General features: G+C 41.7%; 1 protein-coding gene across 3 annotated transcripts in view; it reads right to left on the bottom strand.

Moving 5' to 3' along the window:
- WDR7 (WD repeat domain 7) overlaps positions 1-24,419 on the bottom strand; it is a 234,924-nt gene that overhangs the window by 70,722 nt on the left and 139,783 nt on the right. For all 3 annotated transcript variants that reach the window (XM_044431250.1, XM_044431252.1, XM_044431251.1), the window contains one exon: positions 5,923-6,109. In XM_044431250.1, coding sequence (XP_044287185.1) covers positions 5,923-6,109 — 187 coding nt within the window. The remainder of the gene's footprint in view (positions 1-5,922; positions 6,110-24,419) is intronic.

The raw sequence follows: 24,419 nt of genomic DNA, 5'->3' as shown, positions 1-24,419 counted from the left end.
CTTAATCCCCCCGTGCAGTTCACTCAATGCATCTTTTGCAGTCTAATTTGGGAGGGGGGGTGTAGGGACACGATGTCAGGGGGAGAAAGGTGGGTTAGCTCTGCAAAGAGAAATTCAGACCTCTCCAGTGCACTACAGCTTGGCAATGTACCTCATTCAACACGTGCGCGCGCACACACGGACAGACACACCGAACACACAAAAAGATAAACACTGCATGTGTTTTCCTTTGTCAATAAATGTGAAGTGATTTTTTTCCCCTCCCTCCCCCCACCCCCGGAACCACACGCTCGACATAAAAGCTCCTTTATAAACCATGCTTAACATCACAGACAGAAGCGAGGCAGCTGTGCGCTGTTATTGTGTGCACGGTAAATCAGGCACAAAAAAGGGGCAGCTCAGCAGGGCACCAGGAGGGTAAGATGCACACTTAACCCCCTGTACACTTTGTTGCTCCGTTTCTTTCTGTCTCGAGTCCCTCTGCAGTCAGCACTGTACCTGCCACGGATGTAACAGGCCGTTTTCAATCTAAATCTTGTTATGGATTAATAAGCAAACACTTTCTCGCTTATTATGCAATTTATCATGATGAAAATTGCATTGCTCTCCTCAAGGCTACATGCTGATACATTCATTTATTCGGCAGCTCGGTACACAGAGAGCAATACTAATCTTTATGACAGCTAGAGGTGTACCAGGAAGCCTAAAATAGCATCCTGAAAAGCTGTCCATGGCCTGGATGAAAGCAGTGTTTAAATGCATGTGTGCATGCACAGAGATACAGGCATACTTGCATATATATGCCCATTCATAAAGGAGACAATAAGATTTAACTTAAAATATTACCAGCTGGTGGTAACTCCAATTCATGCCTTTCCTGTTTGGGGGAACCGAGAAGATACCCTGCCAACTAGTTATCAAAATTTTATTGCTGCCAAATTTATACAAAACATGCAGGTCATTAGATGAATCAGAACACTGACTTGGTGCCTCGTACAAGGAAGGCCATTGTGCAGTCTGATTTTGCCTTTGCAATAGTTTACATCAATCGCATGGTATTAAGTGCTTTTCTTTAAATACAAGACAGTAGAAGAGCAGAGCTACACTAATAGCAGTATCACTGCAGAAGTGGAGAAATATGATGTTCTCAAAATTTTAAGAGTGGCTTGGATGCCAAACACAGAACTTGAATAATTTAATAGAAGACACACTGGATGAAGTGCATAGGAGCTGCAAGATCAAAATTCTCTGCACTTTTATTTTTGATAGAATTCCTCATTGTAAGTTTACCCCCACCATGATAGGGCTCTTTATATACTGATCTGAAAAAACAGTCCGTGTTATGTTCTGAAAACTATTATGCCAGGAAAAATAACCCTCACTTTCAATAAACCCCTTAATATTTCCCTGGAATTACTGGAAACATAACACTGCAGTGCAGGCTTTTTGAAATTTCCAGTGCAAAGAAGTGTTTTGAGTGTATCTGCTAGAAAATTTCATAGGAGACACAAAGAAATCCCAATTTCTGTCATGACACACCTAAATCTGTGTACATGATGAACAGCAAACTGCAATTTCAAGGCTGCAGAAACAAACACAGGTTGCTCTATTTTTGGCTGCAAGCCTTCCATAAATAATTAAAATGAATGCATGGAATCACTGTAAAATTAATCAACAGTATAAGGAGTAAAATTATATTGAGAGCCTTTTACAGCATATGGTACAACTATCCTTCTAATACGTGCCGGAGTGTGTTGTCTTGTCCATGACATTTATATTCTCCAATGCTGGACATGCTTTGGGATACAGTTTTTGAGCTAGGAATTCACAGATCAGAACACATTCTTGTCACAGAGATGATGTTATTGTCTCTTTTTCGCTAGACAAGGTAAATAATACTAACACTGCAACAAGAGGAGGATGTTTGTTCAATTTCTCACTCAAAATATAACCCACTTTTTAAATAAAAATCTTGTTCTTGTTCTTCTTTTAGTGACAGTTCATTCCAAATATGTGGTTTTATTTTCATATGCTATTGTTTATTGCATTATTTTCTTTTCTGTAAAATACCCTGAACAGCAGGTAGAAAGATTTAAGATCATACTGCTAAAGTTTTATTGGTACTGAGTATTCTGGCATATAATAATATAACTGTTAAACAAAAGGATAAATAATAATTAAAAAACAAGTTTATATTTGTTTAGGTCTTTACTTGGACCCCAAAGTAAATACACACGCACACACACAGGTCTTAAGATTACATATTCTTAGGGCGACTTAATTTATACTGTTAATTTATATTATTTTAACGAAGTTTATTTATGTTTGTGAGCCACCCCGAGGCTTCGGCAAATGGGACGGCATAGAAATTTCCTAAATAAATAAATAAATAAATATTCTGTAGTATTGTAAAAGGCAATGATTAAAAATGGAATAGGAAATCCCACACAGTGTTCTTGTATTTTGGAGATTTATAACAGCTGCAGAATACTTGATGACAACTGAAACTGTGTTTTTATTAGGCAACATGGGTCCAAAAGGAAAAAGAGATGTGGCATACTATAGCTGCTTGTAAAAATTCAGATCAAAAGCAACTAAGCAAAACTATATAAGTTTAACTGATGAATCATGCCCATATTGGAGTAAAGTGTAATTTTTAATGCAAATCTGTATTTTGATTTTATATTTGTTTTTGGCTTCTGGCTAATACAGTAAAATTAGATGGACATTTTTATTTTATTTTTTGTTAAGAAAGCAATAAATATCCAAATTGGTTGATTTTTCAAGTTAGCTGGCCAGAAATAAACAGTCACCAAGGAAAGGATTTTGCCATCAGATGTTGTGATTAGATGGAAAATTATCAGTTCTTTCTCAAGAACTGACATAGCTATAATTAGATATATATGTAAGAAAATAACATTGTGCAAGAAAAAAATCCCATGCATTTTAAGTAACAGTAGAAAGTGGAATGAATTTAACATCTAACCAACTTTATACTGCACAATATTTTTATATCTCATCTGCAAGGAAAAGCTCATAGGAAAGAAAACAACAAGCACAATGTACTTTTTTTAGTGTGTGCTATATTGATTGTTCACCACATCTCACAAGGATTTATCAGATACACCTGTTTATCAGGTTCACTTATTTCCATGAAATAAGAGTCTATACTACAAATACAGGTGGTCTAAGATTATTGTAATTTACCATGTTTTTATTCTTTTGAATATTTGAAACTGGACAAAGTACATTTTGAGAGTTTATCTCATATATGAAAAACATTGCCCTTTTTACCAAGGCAAGAAAACACATAAAATACTACTAACAATAATTGGGAAGTGCTGTTAGCAAACTAAAACCAAAGATATGTGGCATTACTTTAACAGTTGCTGCAACTAGATGCTCAGCCTTGTGTAATCTGGCTGCATTGAAATGGTTCAAAACCCTGCTTTCTTTTTCTTTTTTTAAGAAAAAGGTGTTATGCCTTTTAAGAAAACCATCCAGCACACTAAATCAACAGAATTGTTACACTGAGCTAACAGCTTTGGAAAGTGCCCTTTGTAGTTCGAATCACTAGGTTTTCCAAGTTTGTTTATTTAAATCGGCAATAACACAAGGACCATACAAACGGAAAAGGTATGCTTGAAAGCACCTGTGGAATCACAGTCTGAATCATGCTTCTTCAACACTGATGCGTGCCGGTGCTATGCACCCCACTGGCTTCATGTTTTCCAGTGGGAACATCACCTATGACAATCGAGATGTCTGTGTACAGGGCTCCCACCTTGCAGGCAAGAAACAGGATTCTCAGTCATGTGGAAGAAGCCCTGTGCGTGCGCAGAGGGGAAAAGCTAGAGGTGCTGTTCACACAGAAGCAAGCCCCCGGCTGCTAAGGCCGGTGCAAGCACTGCTGCGAAGGAGCTTGCTAGCCCTCTCATGCATACGTTAAGTACACGGAATTTTGTCTCAGCAAAAAACAAAGCAAATGGGGCAGATTTCCAAAGAGAACGAAGAAGTAGACTCATTAATAAAATATATCATTCTTTTCAGTGCAGATGTACTCTGGAAGGGTTTCCTGGCTTCAGCAGCACATTTTAGAAAATAAAAGCAGGCACATACTTGCATGCATACACCCAGACACTCGACTGCCACTGGTTCAATTGTTCTCTGTATAATGAATGCTTTGTCTTGCTTAGGACAAAGTAGATGGAGTTTATTTCAGTGTCACTTAAGTGCATCAACAAAAACTCCATGTGAATTAATGGGTTCAACACAGTCTGAAGCAATCGTAGATGCCAAGACAAAGTTTCTGCTCGCAAGAAAGGTCATGTCTATCTTTATTTTAAAGTGCCAGCATTCCGCCAATTTTCCATTTTTTTAAAAAATAGGCACAAGTCAATTCCACAAGTTCATACCCAGAATATACATCTAGAGCTTCTTCCCAACTGCAGAACAATGGCATCCCATCAAAATACAATAAGAAGCTAAGCCTATTTATGGCAGGAGAGAAGAGATACAGGTAAGGGCTCACTGACTGTATTCTATGTGATGGATTACAGGGAGAAGAGTATTTGAAAAACTGGTATTGTTTATATATGTAACTTCTATACTGCCCAGTAGCTGAAGCTTCCATTCTCTGAACTGGTTGGCCTGATTCAGATAGCAATCTTTTTCTGATTATCATCATCATCATCATCATCATCATCATCATCAACATTTCCATACTGCTTGTAGCTGACGATCTCTGAGCGGTTTACAACAATAATCATAGAATCATACACTCAAGTCACCCATCCAGATTCTACCCAGGCCTGACCCTGCTTAGCTTCCAAGATTAGGCAAGATCAGGCACATCAGTCTATATGGAAGTATATAAATATAAACCATGTCATGGATAGGACATTTTGGAAAGCTTTTATTCATAGGGTTGCCATAGGTTGGAAAGGATTTGACAGCACGTAACAACACCTGATAAACTAAAGCTAATTGGTTTGGGAAAGAGGTATGTTCCTGTATCTTCCATCTTTTCTACTTTCTTCTCTTCTTATGACCCAAGTGTCCAGCCTGGGTGAAGGTATCATGGTTCCTTAAACCACAATTTTCCTGTAATGTCTGAAATGGAAAACTGTCCTTCAAAGGTTTCCTTAAAACCAGGGTACCTTCGCTGAAATGCACAAGGCAAAGAGAGAGCAGACAGCTTGTTCTATGTCTAGTAAACTATGATAATTGCTTCTGAACCAGCCTCTTGTAAATGTTTGACTTCTACAGACATTTCCACACATCTATTTCCCTATCAGAGATAGTGTTACAGGATGGCCCCAAATCTCTGGAAGACCACCCGTCCCATCTCCCGGCTGCCAGTGGGCAGTAATAGACACAGGGATTCTGAAGAGTTCTGGTGGATATGATACCTTGGATTAGTTCTCCCTCACCTTCCCCATCCCAGGAATCTTTCTGCCTCCATTTTTTCTCCAGAGATGAAATACCCTCCTCTCCCCTGCCTATATAATCCTTTTTAAATTGGGGTATCCTTAGAAGACAGGGTCCCGTAAAAGTACACAAAGACTTTAGAGCATATGCAAACTGCCGTATGCAAATCTGTGCTTGTTTTGGTCCTGTGGATCTGAGGTCCAGATCTTTTTAGTGTCAGTAACACCCCTGCTCTGTATGAGATGCAGAAAATGCTCATGCCTTAGCAAGGCAGCAACATGCATCTCCCCTGGAGACGTTATTAACCCTTGGCAAAGACTCTGCATGTTTGCTTTCTGCCCGTCGCCTGGGGCACGGCCAAGCCCTACCCGTATGGCCCAGACTCTAGCAATGGGTGCCCCCCATCAAAAGCTTCCTTATGCTAATGGATTAGTCAACAGAAGCCATCACATTGACCACCTCCCCCATCAGATTATTGGGCGAAGTACGTACTTTGCCAGTTGCTTCTCAGCATCAGCACAGAGCTCCAAGAGGCCCATGAGCACAGCGGACACATCCATGTAAGGCTCCCATACGGTAAACCCCCGTCCTATGAGATCAATGGCGGTTCTTCTGATGGTGCTGTGAGGAGGAAGTTTGGGACTGGGAGGCTGCAGCAGAAGATACGTCAAGGCCTTGCCTGCCACACAAGAAACATTAGAAAGCCGGAGTCAGGAAAAAGAGATCAAACATAGATTACTGTGGTTTAAAGCCCACTCTGTGGGCAGCTTTCAGGCTTATGGGATTTAATGTTTTGCTTTGTTTTTTAACTAGAACCCAGAGGTCCATTCACTGTCAGGAATAAAACAGGAGTCTCCGCAACTGTTGAAGCCAGATGCAAAACTGTGACTCGAAGGATGGAGCCGGCCAGTTAGCCACTGTACTGTGGGAGATGCATTGGGATTACCTGCATGTACAAGTCCAAATTTATATCTCAGTTACTGGTGCGGAGGGATGCTAACACACAAGACTATCTGGCAGTAAAGCTGCATGGAGGACTAGTGAAGGACAACCACCATTAGTGTCCAGATTTTATGAGGAGGAACACTGAAGCTGAGAGAAAAGTGGTAAGTGGTAAGGCCAGCCATGGCAGAGATGTATATACACGTTTCTGAAACCTGACTTTTTTACTTGCTGTATTTAAACTACTGGGAATCAGACCCTGATCTCCTTTTGGTTGTCCTTTGAGTTGCATGTTAAAATGTTTGCTGTCGATATCCACCATACCAATATCCAAGGAGAACATTTCAGTAGGGTGATGTGAGAATTCAAACAGGGGTGCTTTCATAAGCCAATATCGCTGCTTGAAGTATTGCAAGTCACATTGCGTGGGGATAACCTGTCTGCCTTGATTCTCCATGGATCCCATCTTCTCCTTCCTTCCCGAGAATACAGCAAAACAAAACTTGGGGGCATGCCAAGAAAGCCCTTAAATTCTTTTTAGCATTAGTATTAAGGTGAGCAATTTCGATTGGAATCAAAGTTACTTGCATTTATGTGGACTCACACCCCAACTACCTCTGACCACCACTCCCTGTTGTATACACTGGTTAAGAACCTGAATAGGAGGTAGGGAGCCACCAACTAAAACCTTGTATCTGCTATAAATTCTTTAATCTGAACCTTTCTCCCATGTTTAATATGGAAGTAATGCTACTGTACACCATGGCTGTCTGGAAAAAGGCACTATGAAAAGCACAACATAAATCCAAACTGTCATAACTGTTCCAGATTCCTCCTACAGGTTGTACCATCTGTTCTGCTCTAGGACTAAGCTTCAGGAGTTCCTACATGCACAAATTAGGTGGGGAATGGGGGTTTAAATTGGGGCTTTGCCAGTTGAGCACTGCAGCCTAAGGAAGAACTTGGGACCAAAACTTCTTAGTCAGACTTCAAAGGAGGTACACATACATCTAACTTGCACATATCTAGTGGGATTAGACAGCAGAAGAAATGGCAGAGAATAAGGCACACACAGTATCTCTCTAAGACTAGGAAAGAAAAATCTAAATTCTGTATCACAAATATTTGTTTTAAGCATTTTACCTGGCTCTTTAACTAAAAAGGTTCCCAAATCAGCTTACCGTAAGATCGAGAACAAACAAGGCAGTCTGTGCCCTTGAGCTCACAATCTAAAATCCGTGACACAGAGGGAAGAGGAGAGGTGAAGGAGGGGTGAAGAATGCAAACTCCAGGTGCTATTTGTTAAAGGTATACAGTTCTTAAATGACCAGCTTGAATGGAACTAGCGCAGGGGGATGCAGAGGCTGATGGAGCTGGTCAAGTCAGCAGATCCGATGCTGCTTTCCGTTTGACCCTTGCTTTGGCCAGATGGATGGGATGGCTTCCTCCAAATAGCACACAACAGTGCAGAGTATATGGAGATGAGCCCACCTTCTTGTTCAGCTTGTGCATTTTGTGACTATGGGGCCTGCTAAGGTTTCTCCGGCGCGCATGCCTTGTGCTGTATTACGAACGCCAGCTCGTTGGCTGAAAATAATATGTGTCAGCAGTACTCTGAATGAAAACACATGCTTTAATCTAACCATTCTGAAGACGCGATGCGAAAAAGCAAACGAAACATGAATTTAGGGTTTCCTTCTATCTTGTCAATCTGTAAGTAATATAAATTGCACGCATGTGGAAAAACAAGGAATCCAGGCTTATTTTTATCTGGCCTTTGTACCTATGCTCCCACACACTTTGTCAGGTGTGGAATACAAGAATCCACTTGAAATATAAAAGATGGTATGAGTCTTCTCTGTGGCACAGTCCAGATTGCACTGTCCCTCCAAAAAAACATGAAGGCCATCACTTGGCACTGTGTAGATGTATTAACTGCATGAATTGGTACTTCCGCATGGAATGTGTGTGCGTGTGCGCGCGCGCGTGCGCAGTGCATGTGTAGATAAGGATGCTGCCATTTACACAACTGTGGCAGCTCAGAAAAGGGCCACTGCGATGTGTTGAGTGGACAGCAGCTGCAGCTGCATCTCCACCCACAGTATGGAAGCTGATTCATTTAGCTGGCACCTCCATGTTGTACCAGGTGGAATGTGTGGCCACTGACAGACCAGGGCCCCATGGGCAATCACACAAGTGTCTGCATAGGGCCAAAATCTGTACCACACATGGGGTCCAAAGGAGCAATGGAGCTTATTTCAAAACTGATGCTAAGGAACTGCCTTGTGTGTGTTATTCTGTAGAGCAAAGGGAAACAAAAGGGGTGTGTGAACCCTCTGAGAGGAGCAGGCCAAACTCCTTGAAATTTGGTTTTTCCACGATCATGCTTTTTCAAAACAGCCCCGTATAGCTCTGCAATGCCTGATTTTTCTGCAAATTTTCAGACCTACCTTGGAAAGGGCAAAGGAAGTATGGGATGAGCCAAAGTGGGGAAGCACGTGTAACTCTCATGAGTGGAATGCACTCGTTAGCTACCTCTCATGCACACACCAAGCTTGACAAAGCAACTTTTTCAACTTGTCATCTCCCCCCCCCCCCCCCCCCCCCCGCAATCTGCTTTAAGTGCAGTGGAGGGAGAAGGGTGAGAGGCAGAATAATGCGAATACACATTATTCTTTAACAACTTGCCAGTGACATCATCTGAGAAATCACTAGACAAGGCTCTTGATCTATAGAAACAGTGATGTCTGAGATTAAATGTTAATGAGTAATGGTTCAAGAGTGGAGTGGAGGTAGCCTAGCCTTTAAAACTTAGCCCTGTAAAGATCGCCCATGAATATGCTCTGTGCAGCCACACACTAAAGCATTTTTTTTTACTCTGACTACAAACTGTTGCTCCCACAACTCCTCCAGTGACAGCAGTGGGCTGCACAGACCCTCCCCTCAATAGCAGCTCCATCCTTCCAAATGAAAACACAGAAGCAGAACATTTGTGTTAGTCTGAAATTCTGGTAATAAGCTCAGGGACAGAATTCATTTGTACTTTGCATTTCACAGCCACCTTTTCAAAAAGCAAAGTGACAAGAGGAGAAAAAAGCACAAGCAATAAGGGAAGGGAATTTTGTTGCTGCCCTCCGCTGAGATGTTTGTAAACCATAGTGCTAGATATATGTCAGTTCCACTTTTGCAGCAAAATGATTGCAGCAAAAGAGAAGGGGTTCAACTTTGCCCTTTCCATGGCAAGCAGTCTAACAAAGGAGTTGCACGTCACCTTCCCACTATTTGTGGATCCAATGTTCTAAACCATCACCAATATGGTGCCAGCTTTTTTGAGATATTTTTCTTCCATGTTTGTCGTTCATTGCAGCAGCATTTGGTAGAAGATCAACTATGGCCTGGGTTAAAATACATAAATGGCTTGAGGAAATGTTACAAAAACCTTTAACATTTAAACCTAGAGTTTTTCTATTAGGCGTTATTCCTGATGACTTTGATAAACAAGCTATATACCTGATTCTACATGTAATTACTGCGCCGAGGATTGTATTTGCCCACCATTGGAGGAGTGAAGAGCCAACTATTGAAGAACTGATCTTAAAAAATATTTTGGACTGCGCAGAAATGGACAGATTGACCTTGTCTCTGAAGGAAAAGGAGGATACATACTTCTATCAAACTTGGAACTTTTTTTTACTATTGGCTAGAGAAACGAGACTATGTGTAGATTTGAATACGGTTATAGACTTTTAAAAAGAGTGAGATGTTGACCCAGTATGTCCAGTGTCTTAAATGATTGATGTTTTTAATGTTCATTTCTAGAAAAAATAATAAAATTTATTTAAAAAAAAAAAGATCAACTATGGTATTCCCTGGTGAAATGTGATGGGAAGAAGAAAGGAGAACTTCTGTTCATTCCTACGAATGATGAACTTATGTGAACCTTTATCTGATCCTTCTAGTCCTTCATTTTCCCATTCTTCCCTTGCTACAATCAACTGAATGGGCCAATTATATAGGCCAATTCCTTTGTCTAACATACTTACAAAGACCTATTTTTTAAAAATCGAGTACATTTTGTAATGAAGTTTGACAAGTGTGTTCTGCAAGGCATTGAACTCAAAACCAAGGTGAAAATGCTTCATCTGGTCCAATCTATAGCTAATAAATTCTGGTTAATATTGAGCCAAAATGGGAAGGCTTGGGCTATCCACGCAGATACCTGTATTCCTCTTAAAGTACTTCTCTTAGCACCACTCAAAGAAACTCATTACAAAGTTGAGAAGTGGCAATCAGCTTGTGAGCTTCTCAATATGCCTTGAGTGAAAAGTGGTGGAAGAGAACTGGCACAGAATATTTGCTTGAAAAGTGTGGGCAATAATCTAGTAACTGTTACTAGTTAGTAGAAAAAATGCCTGGGGACTAATACAACAGAGAGTAAAGCAATATAGTATAAACCGAGAGTAGTACCCCTAACTGCTGGGCAGGATATTACAGAAGTGACTGACACAAGAGAGATGTGTTACTGCTGCCTTTAGCCATCACTTGTGGGAGTCACTTTATAATTTTGCCAAATTAGAGAAGCTTAGAGCAACTTCCTATCTTTCTTCTCTTCTGGTGGCACTCTGGCTTGAAAACAGAGGTTGCTCTTCTTGGATCATATTACCATAGCAATGCCTTGAGAAGGAGAAGGAGAACCTTTCACCATGTTGAATTTTGCATCATAATGACATGGGTGTTAACATACACAGAAAGGAAGTGTGGACAGATAAAATAAAGGCTTGCTGACATATGGAGCGCAAGAATGAATGAAAGAAAAAAATGCTGCATTAAAATAATGATGCATTAATTAATAGCTTATTTACAATCTCTGGAGATTCCTTATTATATGCACTTTAAAACCAAATTAGTTCACTAAGATTTATGGTTTTACAAAGAATGCCAAATGAATTAATAATGACTGGCCGCTTATTTTAAGTGTTGCTAAGTGAACCAAGCTCTCCTACCACAGCTACTGGGGTCACAGAGAATGGCCAGATCTTATATTCAACCATTTGCCCTCTATTCACACATTTAAAAGGAAGAAGAACTTGCATGCTGCAAAAAGTCTCAGCAGTAGACATAAGTGGAAGCCATTTCTACCGAGTGATTCCCATTCCTGTCTGAATAAGGTACTTTTAAAAAGTTTAATGTTTATTCATAGATCAGGAAAAGAGTAAAGCTACTTTTAAAAACAGACACAAAATGTGATGCAACATGAATTTAGCTGGTCAAGTTGCACATACTGAGTTTGAATGAGTGTGCCCAATTTAGCTTTCAACAAAAGAACTGTATCATTTGCCTTGACAACTTTCTTCTAGACCACCGACTTGCATAAAAGAAACCACAAAGGGATAGTAGTAAACCTTTTCTTAGAGTAGCTACATAGCTTCCTATGGTGAGGGTGTCAAGCTTGAATTTGAATCAGAGTACATAATTCTGCCTTGTCAGAGCCAGCGGTGGGCTCTTCCTACTTGCGTCATGGAAGAGACTGGTGGGGTGTCCCAGGAAATAAAGAACAGGTTGGCAGAGTTCTTACCAGAGCTATTTCGCCATTTGGAGAGGCTGCTTGCTTGTGCCAAGCAGGGAGTAAAAGGGCTGATCAGGGACAGAGTATGGATCATCAATCTCATGAGACACCAGAGTTCTTATAGTATCCACTGTAGGGCCTTTAAACTGAGGCTGGCTCTAGAAGACTAGGGTTACTAGTTTTAAATATCTATCCACAATTAAGCTATTTATTTTGCAAGGGTGGTTCCCCCCCCCTTTTCCCCCCCTGTACCTAGAGACAGGGTTTGCTGGGACTCTGAACATTTCATTTTCTGATTTCTCCATGGCTTTGTGCAATTTTTCCAGAAATGGCCACACTCTGCTCTTATTCATCCCTCCACTGCCAGTATGTCCACACTATACTGGAGCTTTGGAGGCACCAATAGGTTTGGCTCCACATCCCTATGAAGTGGTGAGATGTGAAAAGCACTTTGAACATTTATGGCTCTCTACAGATAACACAATAAACCCCACATTTTCATTTACATTTACTGCTCTGGAGTTAACAGCTACATTCAATTAGGAGAAGTGACTGGGAGCCTTCCGATCCATACGATGCTACATCATCAGCTCCCAGCCTGTTAAATGCAAAATTAATTTGGTCTACTCTTTCACATCTCCCTCCGCCCCGACAGATTTTTTTTTCTTTTTAAACACAAGGGCAGTCCCTGTGTAACACAAAGCCTCCGTCATATTTATTTCCATGTCCACATTATGCATACTGAAATTGTGATAATGAATCTTGTAATGGATTACTTTCATTTTCAAATGAAGCACGATGAAATAATGAACTGCCGCAATCATCCATTAGTAAAATGTGAATGAGGGCTAAACAAGTAACTTTCCTAGATAAATGTAATTGATCATTACTATGATGCTATTATACAGTAGCTCTTTTTAATATCATTCATTTAGCTACTTATTGCTGTGGTTGAGACAAAGTATTGATTTTTATGTTTTTTCCCTCCCACAGGCAGTTCTCAAAACTCAGCTTCTTATTTTTGTTATTGAACTGCCTCCCATCTTTAGCAGCCAAGAGGAAGTGGACCAATCAGAATGCCTGACTGAGTATCCCACTTGGAACTATCAGAGGCTAGACTAGTTTTCCAAGACTAGCACCTGGTTCTTCCCATGACGCACTTGAAGGAAGAGTTGTCGTTTGCTAAACATTTCGCTTCCACAGCATTTGAGCCGCCCCCTGTTTAGATAAAGCACCCTGGCCCTCCAACACAAGCACATTAGCAAACACCTACTACCTTACAGACACACTAAATATTTCTCTTGTCAACATTCATCTTGTTTAAATTGAGCTGGGGGAAAAAAGATGAACTAAACAAAAGTCACTCTGCTGCCCACTTCTCAGTCTGGACATCTTTGTTTAAGCTTTGACTTGGCTTAAATGAACGAATTAATATTGACAAAAACATCAACTAAGCTAATGAGTTGTTAGTTAAGGCAATAAACATGTCACATTAGAGTCAGTGCAGTGAAGAGGTAATTAGCCCTAGAAAAGCTCCGCTGATTGGGGCTGTTGCGATCCTTTGCTCTTAACCTTTCAGTCCATTATCTAGTGCAGGATGAGCAGCGTCTATGCTAATGCGGACCCGCCAATACACGCCGGCCTTGGTACAGTAGCCAAGGACTGCATTAGTGCGGATGTGCAGTGGCTGGCGTCTTTCTATTTACTCAGAATCTATTAACAAGTTTACATAATAGCTCAAAGGGCTGCAATAAGCTCTGGATGGTGATGCATTTGGAAAACAGCAGAAAACATCACAGAACAAAACTGGTTAAGAGGCGACCATTACTGAATAAGCAACTGTCTCATTACTGAATAAGCGCTCTGTATCTTTGAGGACAGATGAACTGGGAGGGAGGGCAGATGAACTGGGACCTTCTGGTATGATGCACTCCCAGTCAGACTTGTGCGTCCCCTACTATATGGAGTTTGTGGGAAGGCAACACGCCAAGCTCTCAAAAACCCCTTCTCTAAATTCCAGGCTAGCAGTGGCGTATATTAAAGGTTTAGTTGAATGAATTTGAATACATATTTATAGTAATATCACAAAACCTCCCAAATAAAATCAAAGTTTGTTATTATTTGCATAGATTCACCCAACAGTGAATTAAGCTTAGCCCCAACCTAGTGTCTATGTTCCTCTTAGAAAAATATTCTAAGCTATACCATCTTTGCTGATGTTGTTACTCTCACCTAAGATAAAATTTAAACACTCACTCATAAGTGCAAATATATGAGATAAAATTTTGACTTTTTCAACCCTGGAGAAAATGCCAATTGATTTCAAGATTTCACCCAAAGCCCTTTATGTCCTAGCAATGAAATTAATAAAAGAGTAAAATATATTTTATTACTTTAATTGTTTTATTAAAACAGGTTTAAGGGCTCTTATTTGGGAGCCAACTTATAATGGTTTGCTGTAAAAAGAGCAAGAACATATTTTTTTCAAAGCTAGCATAGCTCATCTATGCTATGAGTACATTTCCGTGCAAGCTCACAAATAAAGATTTGTGGTGTAGTTTTTAAAAGGACTCTATACCAATAGTAGGAGACTTGGGGAAGAATAAAGTAGAGACAACTAGGGCAGCAGTAATGCATTTTTCAGAGCAGTTAATTCTACCCTTCCATCTTGGACAATTCTAATAATTTTAGATTGCTTTTACGCAGTGTCTGTGAAGATTCACTCTGATAGCTGTTGCAGTTAATTGTGTTTTTTAAAAGTCTCAATTTTAAGAAACTGAAGTCTCTGAAGGCTTTAGACATATGCAAAGAGCCCATATTTAAAAACTTTATCTCAGTTTCAAGGAGATAACCAAAATGAAACCCACAAGTATCTGAATTAGTCTTGATCTCCTCTAATTTCTGAATGAGCACCTAAACAGAATTCCCATGGCATCATTCTGTCAATATCCTATACTGTCACAAATTGCAGGGACTTTATGCTGGAAATCAGCAGAGGGAGAATTTAGGTTAGTTAAGGCTGAGAGTTTTAAAGAAGAACTAGACATGACAAATGACAGAGGGCTGACATGAAAAACGTAAGACCCACACTACTCTGTGTCTCCACAAATTTAGGTTATTCTTCCCTTCCAGGCAGTGAGTGACCTTGTTCACATGTCGCATTCGGCCACGGTTGGGTGTTATCGCTCTGCAGAGTGGCTTAATGTGATGTCCAAACCAGGAACGGTTTTTCTGTTGTGGGTTGTCTTTTGCAAGCAGGCCACCCTGAAAACCCATGGTTTGTAAAAGGGTCTATCAGATTCGCTTGTTCTCAGGATGGCTTGTTGGGATGTCCAAATCTGCAGGGTTATTTTATTGTGCATTAGCAGGAATGGACAGAAAGCCATCTGGTAAAAGCAGCAAAACCCTCTGCCACTTAACACAGTCTCCCTAGCAGCAACACCAGTCTCTTATTCCTTCCCAGCAGCATCAGCATCAGGATGGGTTTGCTTTTCATAGAAATATTGAAGAAAGGACATTGGAGTGTGTCCTGAACATGTTCACAATGCTTTGCTTTTGGTTCTGCGTGAGAATGCATGACTGAATATTCACTGCCAGACATTTTGTGTAATTTTATACTCAGTTTTAAAGCTCTGTCTTCAAATTGACATGATTTTCTCATCCATTTTACTGTTTGGCCATGAAACTTTTTCACATTCTGCATCACTTGTTTGCCTTGTTGTTTGCATTTGCCTAATCAGTTCATCTTCTGCTTTGGAATCTGCATATGTTCGGCATCAACATCTGAAGCTAGCAATGGAATCCGGTGCAGGGAAGTGAAAAGCACGGAGGGGATGGGGGAAGAGCCAATTCCAGATCCTCCTGCAACAAGGGAAAGGATGCAAGTAGCAGGCCCGGCTGACCTGGACACCAACTTTGCCACTGAGCTGCAACTGTGAGTCCTGGCCTTGGGATTTGAGCAAAGACACAATGTCCATAGTCAGGATACACAGTACTTCTCATGGCAGATTCTGAAGTATAACAGGGCAAAAAGAAGTCCAAACTGGGCACAGGCCATGTGTGGAATGCCCATCAGGCCAAGACAGTGCTACGTCCAAATATTCAGATGCAGACAGGAAAGATGAAAGGTTTCCGGCAAACCTGGAGTCTGTGCACAGATTCAAACATGCAGGTGTGTCCACACAAACCCTCTTTCCAAACTACCCACTGACAAGGAAGCAAACCAATCCATGAGGGCCTTCTCTCACCTAGGTGTTGCCCTTCCGCCCTTTAGGGACCTAGGAGTTGCGCTTCCACCCTTCAACCTAAGCCACGCCTCTGCAGCCACCCTTCCTGTTCTCCTGTTAGGTTCCCAACTGTCAATGCCTGTTCAAGGACAAAAGCTGCAGCTGGACAGAAGGAGCTTGACCTCTCCCCTGCTGCTTTCTGGCAAGAACCCTGGGACAGATAAAAGACGTGCAGTTTACATTTCACAGGCTGACCGGGCCTCCAAACCCTCCCAGAGCACTCCCGACCAGTTTCTGGCTAGGCACTACAGAGCTTGCTGTATTACAGACTCTGAAGCCTGAGAAAGCAGATTTTAGAGTCCATTGTCTACTCATGGGAGAACTTACCAATCATCGAGAAATGCGATGGTGAAAGTGAGTACTCACATATAAAATGAGCTCAGTTTTGAAAAACAAAACCACAAATATGATCTCAAATGTCTCGATTCTGCTCTTCCCTGCACCAGTGAAATTGAGGAATCAGACTTTGCTCAAATGATCACCCTTAATGGAGACCAAGAAACCACCAAGTAGGAGCAGGCTTTTGAAGCAAATGACCCTGAAGCTTTGGAACAAGCAGCCAGGTGAGGCCTGCTGGATTATCAGAGTATGTATTTATTTGCTTTTTTTTAAAGACTCTTATCCTCAAGATGTTGTAAATGCAGTTGTTTTTGAATAGCAGGAGCCATGAAGAAGGACACCCCCATTAGCCAGCTCAGCCTATGATATTCATTGTTTTCAAAACATATCCCATGCTCCCAAATGAAGCATCCATGTGCCTTTGAGTAGACCAATTATCCATATGCACAGCTATGGAAAATACGTGTGCGCGCACCCAGGAGGGTGGGGGTTCACATCAGTGAGCGCTCTCCATCACAAATGCTCAAGGAAATAACTTCAGTACTAGGGGGAAATCCGATCTCAGTAGATCAGAAATCAAAGCACCCAGCAATATAAGGCTAGCAACAAAGCAAGCTGATGTAATGCTGCTCAATGGGCTGAGTGGGAATGTTCACAGCTGTGCATCAACGGTTCTACACAGCAGCAACGGGAATGCTCAGAATCATGGAAGAAGGGAGCAGCCAGCCATTGTTTTTATACACCAAGGTGTAGGTTTCTTTGGATGCTCTTTGTTAGACCCACGGATGACTTAATCAAATGCTCAAAGCATCAACATTATTCTTCACACTGGCATTTCCTGTGGGTGAGCATACATGCAAATATTTGACCCTGTAATAGGCACTTAAAATACATTTAAATTGGCCTAGTTGCTAATAAACCTGGCCACAAAGAGAGAGAAAGGGATTAAAACAACAAGTTTGCCCATCTTTGCTGTCTAACTCTGGCCTAGTTAAACTGACCTAACAATGCTATTTTTCTTCCTCTCAAAACCTGCAGTGGGTGAATCAAATGTGAAAGCAAGATCAATTCTGCTCCAAGACAGTAAATGAGCTTTAGCTCAGACTTGTTTCAATTTATGGAGAGAATCCAACTATACCAGCTTTAAGTGTATTCTTAGCCTAGCTATGAACAATATTATAGCACCATGGAAACAGTAAACAATCTTTCTCCTTTCTCTTTTTTCTTTTTCTGCTCAAATTTGTTTACCATACAGAATGGGAGAGGAGGGAAATTAATATGCCTAGTTTCTCAAGCATGCTCCAGATTCTATATTTGCATTTTAAATGTTACTAGGTTATTAAGACATCTGTTTACTAATACAGTAAAAACAGCAGGCACATATACTTATTGCAAGGCCTGAGAGAAGGAATGCTGCCTTTAACATTTTTTCACAGAAAGAACATTGTGGGTATGAATTAAATTATTTTACTTTGTAGAATTAATGTCAGCTTTGTACTGTAAATTATGGGTTTAGAAAAATGGGCACAGTTCAGCTCCATTAAAACCAGCAGTTCCATACGGAGAAACTCACCTTCAGAAAATGTTGCAGTTCAACTTTTCAAAGGTTATAATGCAATTGTTTGGCAGTCGCCACTTTTGCTCACAGTGCCAGAGATTCCATGTAGGCTAGAAATCCCATGTTGGCCAACTCGAAAGGGGTGTTCAGGATCTGCTCCCATGACACAGCGCCCCCTGGTCACGAACCGTGCAACTCACCCTGCAAGTGCCTGAAGCACTAGGAGGATACCTGTAAGGACTTACAAGGATCGGAGTCTGTGGGATCACACCGTGCAGCTGGGAGCTCTGGCAGGCTCCATACAAGCCTTCCCTGCTCTGCTCAGCTTTGCTGTGGCGACGCAGGCCTTTGTGGTGGCTACACTGTGCTCTGGATCTTGCTTCCGGGGTTGACTGTGCCATGTCTCCTGCCAGCTCCTGTTCTTGCCTTCAGCTTGACCACACCTAGCTCTGTGGTTCCTTGTCCTTTTTTGACCATGTCTTGCTCCTGACCCTGTTTTGCCTCACTGGTGTCTGACCTCAGATTGTCACTAGATTGTGCCGTCATCGCTGACCCTGCTTTGCCTCACTGGGATTTGACTTAAGCCTGAATCTGGACTCCGTCCTTTGGCCCTGTTATCACTGGTGCTGGACCTCAGCTTTTATTTGGCCTCTCTCTTTACCTCTGGCCTTCTTGCATTCTACCAAGACCTCCATTTCACTCCAGTTCCCTTGGTGTGGGTATTGCAGCCACAGATCACAGAATTGTGGAACTGTAAAGTTGGAAGGAGCCAGAGGGTCATCAGGTCCAACCCCCTGCTCAGTGCAGGACTCCCAGTTAAACCATCCTTCTCAAATGGCTGTCCTGTTGCATCTTGAATGTTTCCAGTGTGGCAGGACCCACAACCTCCCAAGGTAATGGGTTCCATTGACGTACTGCTCTAACGGTCAGGAAACTTTTCCTGGTATCTAGCTGGAATCTGGCTTCCTGTAACTTGAGTCCATTAGTTCATGTCCTGTACTCTGGGATGATTTCATCCTTCGTCTTTGTGACAGCCTTTCAAGTATATGGAGAGTGCTATGCTATCTCCCCTCAGTCTTCTCTTCTCAGGGCTAAACATGCCCAGTTCTTTCAAGCTCTCTTCATAGGGCTTTGCTTCCAGTCCCTGGATCATCCCTGGGTAATTGGGCTTTGTGTGTGGAGGATTATAGCTATATCTTATTATTTCTGATATTGTGTATTGTATTATATTGTATTATGTATACAATAATGTATGTATTTTCTTGTTTTATGGTAAGACGCCAGGGAGACCGATGGGCTATGGGGTGGCATATAAATGTAATCATCGTCGTCGTCGTCGTCATCATCATCATCATCCTTGTTGCCCTCCTCTGAACCCTTTCCAGTTTGTCTGCATCTTTTTAAAATGTGGTACCCATACCTGGATATAGTACGCCAGGTGAAGCATAACCTCATGCTGGTCATCTCCATCTCAGTGCTGACAAGAGGTGTACTTCATTTTTTTTCTGTGTCCAAAACCTAATGATTTGGAAAGATTCTGGATGTGTCTGAATTGAACTGGGATTCATCCAATGCGGACCAAAACTGAAACCTCCAATGCAGAGGGAGACAATTTATGTATCTGCAAAAGAAGCAAGCTTTTCCTCAAGCTCTCCAATAAGGCAAACCTTGGCATAGGGAAGGGTAGAAGAGATGCCGCAGCATTGTGACTGCCAACTTTAGCTTCTAATCACCGTGACAGTTTTTGTAAGGCTCCTCAAATCCTAGTGCTTTGGGAAAGGGATGCTGACAGTACTCCTAAAGCGCTTTTTGCTAGTTCTCCCACAGGAACAGGAACATTAAATGACATTTTGTGGACTCAGTTGGATCTGTGAATGTAGCATTGGAAATGATACATGGCCAAATTCTTCTGTGGCTGCATGTTCTACAGCCTTCATCCACCCTTCTCCCACTGCATCTTGAGCCGCTGGTGCCAAATGCATGAAAAAGAAAAAAAGCCTTCCCCTGTTCTACATTAATGAGTACTCCTTAGCCTATGCATCTGTTCTTCTTGGCATATCGACTTCTTGGCATATTGACTTCCTCTTTGATGCACACCACTTTCATCCAGTTGCCAACAATGAAACAAGCAAAAGTGTGAAAGAATGGAAGATCCCCTTCTACGGCAACCATGGAACCTAATCTTCTGAAATAGATTAATTATGAAAACTAGGATTCTTACCCAGGACCACCTCCATGCTCTGTGCCATTTCATAACAAATGACCAGAAAGAACATAGAGAGATGAGAATGTCCAGTTCTGGAACCTTTGGGTGATAATAGTTACCTTTGCACAAAACCCCTGAAACTATTCATCCGGACACTGGCAGCCTTGATCTCTTTAGATTGAATTGCCCTGACACTGGTCCACAGAGAAGAAGTACAGTCTGCCTCTGCCAACAGCCAGAAGACCTAGGTCCATAGGAGAGGCAGCCTCTGCTTTCCAGGAATAATACTGATCCAAGAGGGAGACTCATGGGGTCTACCTATTCCCAAGTGGAGCCAAACACTCTGCTCCAAAATAAAGCTGCTGTGGGAATGCACATAAATGCAGTGGGACCATCCGTCAGCCTGCAGTGAGTGAATCTGCCTGCCACTATTGGCAGGCAGTCTGGAGTCATCCTCACCAGGATTCTGAAGACCTTGAAGGCTCAGAGTTTTGGGAACCTTTAGGCCTTTGAAGCACCCTCAAGGCCACTGGCCACAGGTTCCCAGGCCAACCAGGAAAGCAAGAACATTCTGAAAGAGACAAGAGGGGTTGAAGAATGGGAGGAGGGACAGTGGTTGCCTTGCCTGCTCCCTGATGCCGTGTCAAGGTGAGGAGAGATGCGCTGCCCAGGTAGAGGGTTTGTGTATGTCTTGCTGGTCGGCCCTTCACCAGCAAGAGCCACTCTTGAGGGTGAAGCCCTCAGGGAAAGATTTGGTGCAGAGTTTCCGTTTGTTTTCGACACTCTTCACATGCGCAAAAGCTCATCTTCCAGCTTTCACAATTGCTTTCTTTCCTAGCTGCCAAGTGCCAATAAAGATCTACGTTCCAAAGAGACTGCTATGTGTTTTAAAGCCTGAAAGAAAGAAAGATGAGCCAGGCTCATGACATGGCCATAAGAACAAGAGCCTCTTTTGGGCTGGAAGACCAGCATGACCAAAAGTGCGTTTAAATGCCTACTTATATCTTACCTTGTTTCGGCCTTGAAAAACTGATCTTCCTAATCTTCCATTTTACTCCCCTTCCCTTGAACTTCTTCTCCGGTTTAGTTTCTAAGTCTGATGGCAGGAACTATCTATCTTTTTTATTGATTTTAACAGCTTCAAAAGACAATGGGATGGTTTGCACATCATGATATGCCAGCTGCCATTTTGACTATGCAACCCATGGGCTGTTCTAAGATTATCAGAGGGTTGTTAAACCATCAAAGAACTCACATATCTGGGTTCATATGACCTAAGCAGCTATGGCCTGCTGTCCTTACAATTAACTAAAAGTTACTGGCAGTTCTCTTAAAAAAATCATCATTAGAAAGTAACTAGTGCCAACTGCATTCTCCATACGACAGAAATATCAGGGGTTTCATCCCCTCACTATGCTTATGTGATAGTAAATGCTTGACTTCCTAACAAAAGGAAAGTATGAAGCTTTGGATTCAAAACTGAGATTCAGATTTGGTTCCGAGTTGAATAAGGAAGGCTTTGAATTGATCAAAGGCACATCAGGCTGTTTCACAAACTGCAATCTGAAATGAATCTTGTGGGAAGCACACATAGCGCTAACTCTATGCCTTATGGAGCAGCAAGATTCTAAGCGACTGAATCTAGTTTATTTCAAGCATGAGACTCAAAGTCGAACTAGAAATGGCAAGCATGGGATTGTTTCCCAAAATGGAAACTCCATATGTAATTCCTTGTCTTCACCATACCTTGTATTAAAGGAATGCATGATGTGGTATTACATCATACACCTACTCGGCAACATCACTTCCCAGAAGCCTTCTCTATGGACTGAGTTCCTTATTGCCCTGTTAAATCTGAATAAGATTAAAGTTCTGTGCTGTCAGAAGGTATCAGGACCAAATTTTCTTTCCATCTGACTTGGTCCCCTGATATCTCAGTGCGGAGTGAAACATCCAGCTGTAAGTGGAAAATGTACGAAGACAAGCTGACTGGGCCTAAATGCAGACAGATCTTCCCAATGTGCCTAACATTGCAAGGTCTTCTGATTTGAGCCCGGTCAGAGTTACCCGAGTTCAATCTTTAATGGACGGGATGTCTGATCTATTGGAATTTTTCATTTTATAATGGAGGCAGGTTAGAAATGTGTATCAGTAATACGTTTTGTAAAAAGCACAACATCCATTGCCTGAGAATATATTTTTGAACATGGCATTGACTGAACTGAAGTGCAAAATGCTTGCCATTAATAGCTGTATTGATGGCACAACATTTGAAAAATACACTGCTTTAATGACTGAACCAAGTATTTTCATATTCAGGACAGAGGAGTCATTCAGATTTATCAGCCCATTAACTTTATAAACATAGCATTAGCTGCTGTTTAGGTGTGATGTGGTGAATCAGTAATGAGAAATTCTTTATGTGGCATTTTATAATTAAATATCTCATGATCCATTTGTAAGGTCAACAGAGATTAATGTGAGATGTCAGGCAAGGTCACTGTGTGAATTCCTAAGGAATCACATCCCTCCTTACAGAGCAGAAATATCACAATTAATTGGCATTTAACACAGCGGCAGGTGAGCATGTGATAAGAGTTTTCCATGTTATATTAAAATCAGTGCGGTGCTTGTTTATCAAAATAATCACTTCCTTGTTCTTATTGCAAATGAAGGTGCTGTATTTTGGCATACAATTAGGGCTTTTACCTCTTCACTTTTGCTCAGGGCCTCTTAAACTTTGTTATATAGAGGATCTTGCTGTGTTGTTCTTACAAACAGCTCAAAGCAGTTTACATTTGGTTTTCATGGGAAGGGCCACTAATCAGTATCAGAGTGCTTGCCTGAGCAGTAGGGTTGGGAATCTTCCACCTATGAAGCTGCTGCCAGTCAAAATAAAAATACTGGGTGGATTCACATGTTACATTAACCCACCACTCTAATCATTACTTCTTTTCATTCCCAGGCTTTGAACCATAATAAATAAATTGGCAATTGGGGTCATAATTTTTTCTTGCTTTATTTGCCAGTTTCTCACTGGCGGGCATGTCATGAGCAGAGCCGGTTGGAGCCGGGGGTCAGACTAGATGGCCCGGGAGACCCCTTCTGACTCACTCTATTTCTATGTTTCACTGCACTCTTAATGGCTGTTCCATAAGCAAATCACCATGGAAGGATTTCCTTCCATGTTTCAGCTGCCAAAGGAAGCAAGGAAGTAAAGTAGGGAACGTAAAAGGAAACTGATAAGACAAGGCTGCCCATTGTCTGATGTGGTCATAGTGGAAAGGACCAGGGGAAAAACAAAAGGGAAGGCAAGATGGAACCCCTTAGCGGAAGTCAGAAGCACCAAAAATGGCAGTGGGAAAACCAAAGTAGTACGTGCACCAAAAAGCAGGGCGACATTTTTCTTTCATTTGGCAATGTGACCCTTTGGCCTTTAAGTGTTGAATTGACAGTGCTCCGTGTCTTCCAGATCGCTATTAGTGGGTGGGTCCTCTAACCAGGAGGGTGCATAACCCATTCTAACTGGAGCTTTGACCCCCTTGAAGAAGCAGGTTCATAGCTTGGGGGTGCTTCTTGAGCCACCTTTGCTGGCTGCTCAGCTTCATTCCTATAACTCTGGCCTAGGTCTGCTGTAAACTCAGCTCTTGGCTGTACCCTCCATACAGCAGTTGCTGACTCAGATCCCTGAATGCTGCTCCAGACAAAGCATTCACTGCACCAAAAAACCCTGGAATATCAGCACAGAATTGCTACCTAGCCTGTCTTCCTAATGTGCCAGATTTCTATTTGTGTGCTTCTTTTCTGTCTTTTATTTTTCTATGAAACACCAATTTGCCAGCTAAATGATGAAGATCTCGCATGTGGGTATCCGTCTCCTCACTCTTGTAAATTGCAAAAGTAGGTCTCCTGAGCAAATACTGGACAATATATAAACAAACCCTTCTTCCCATCAAAGCTCATACAGCAACAGGCTAGGTAAGATCAAGGAACATACTGATTCCTACACACAGGGAAAAACCCTTTTGCCATGGAGTCTTGGAGGTCTACTAGCTAGTCTTTTACAGTCTGGTATGTGAACAAGTGGGAAGT

This window comes from Varanus komodoensis, unplaced genomic scaffold (genome assembly GCF_004798865.1).
Source record: "Varanus komodoensis strain SLA01 unplaced genomic scaffold, ASM479886v1 scaffold22, whole genome shotgun sequence".
NCBI classification, from domain to species: domain Eukaryota; kingdom Metazoa; phylum Chordata; class Lepidosauria; order Squamata; family Varanidae; genus Varanus; species Varanus komodoensis.
This window is presented reverse-complemented; position numbering and strand designations above follow the sequence as displayed.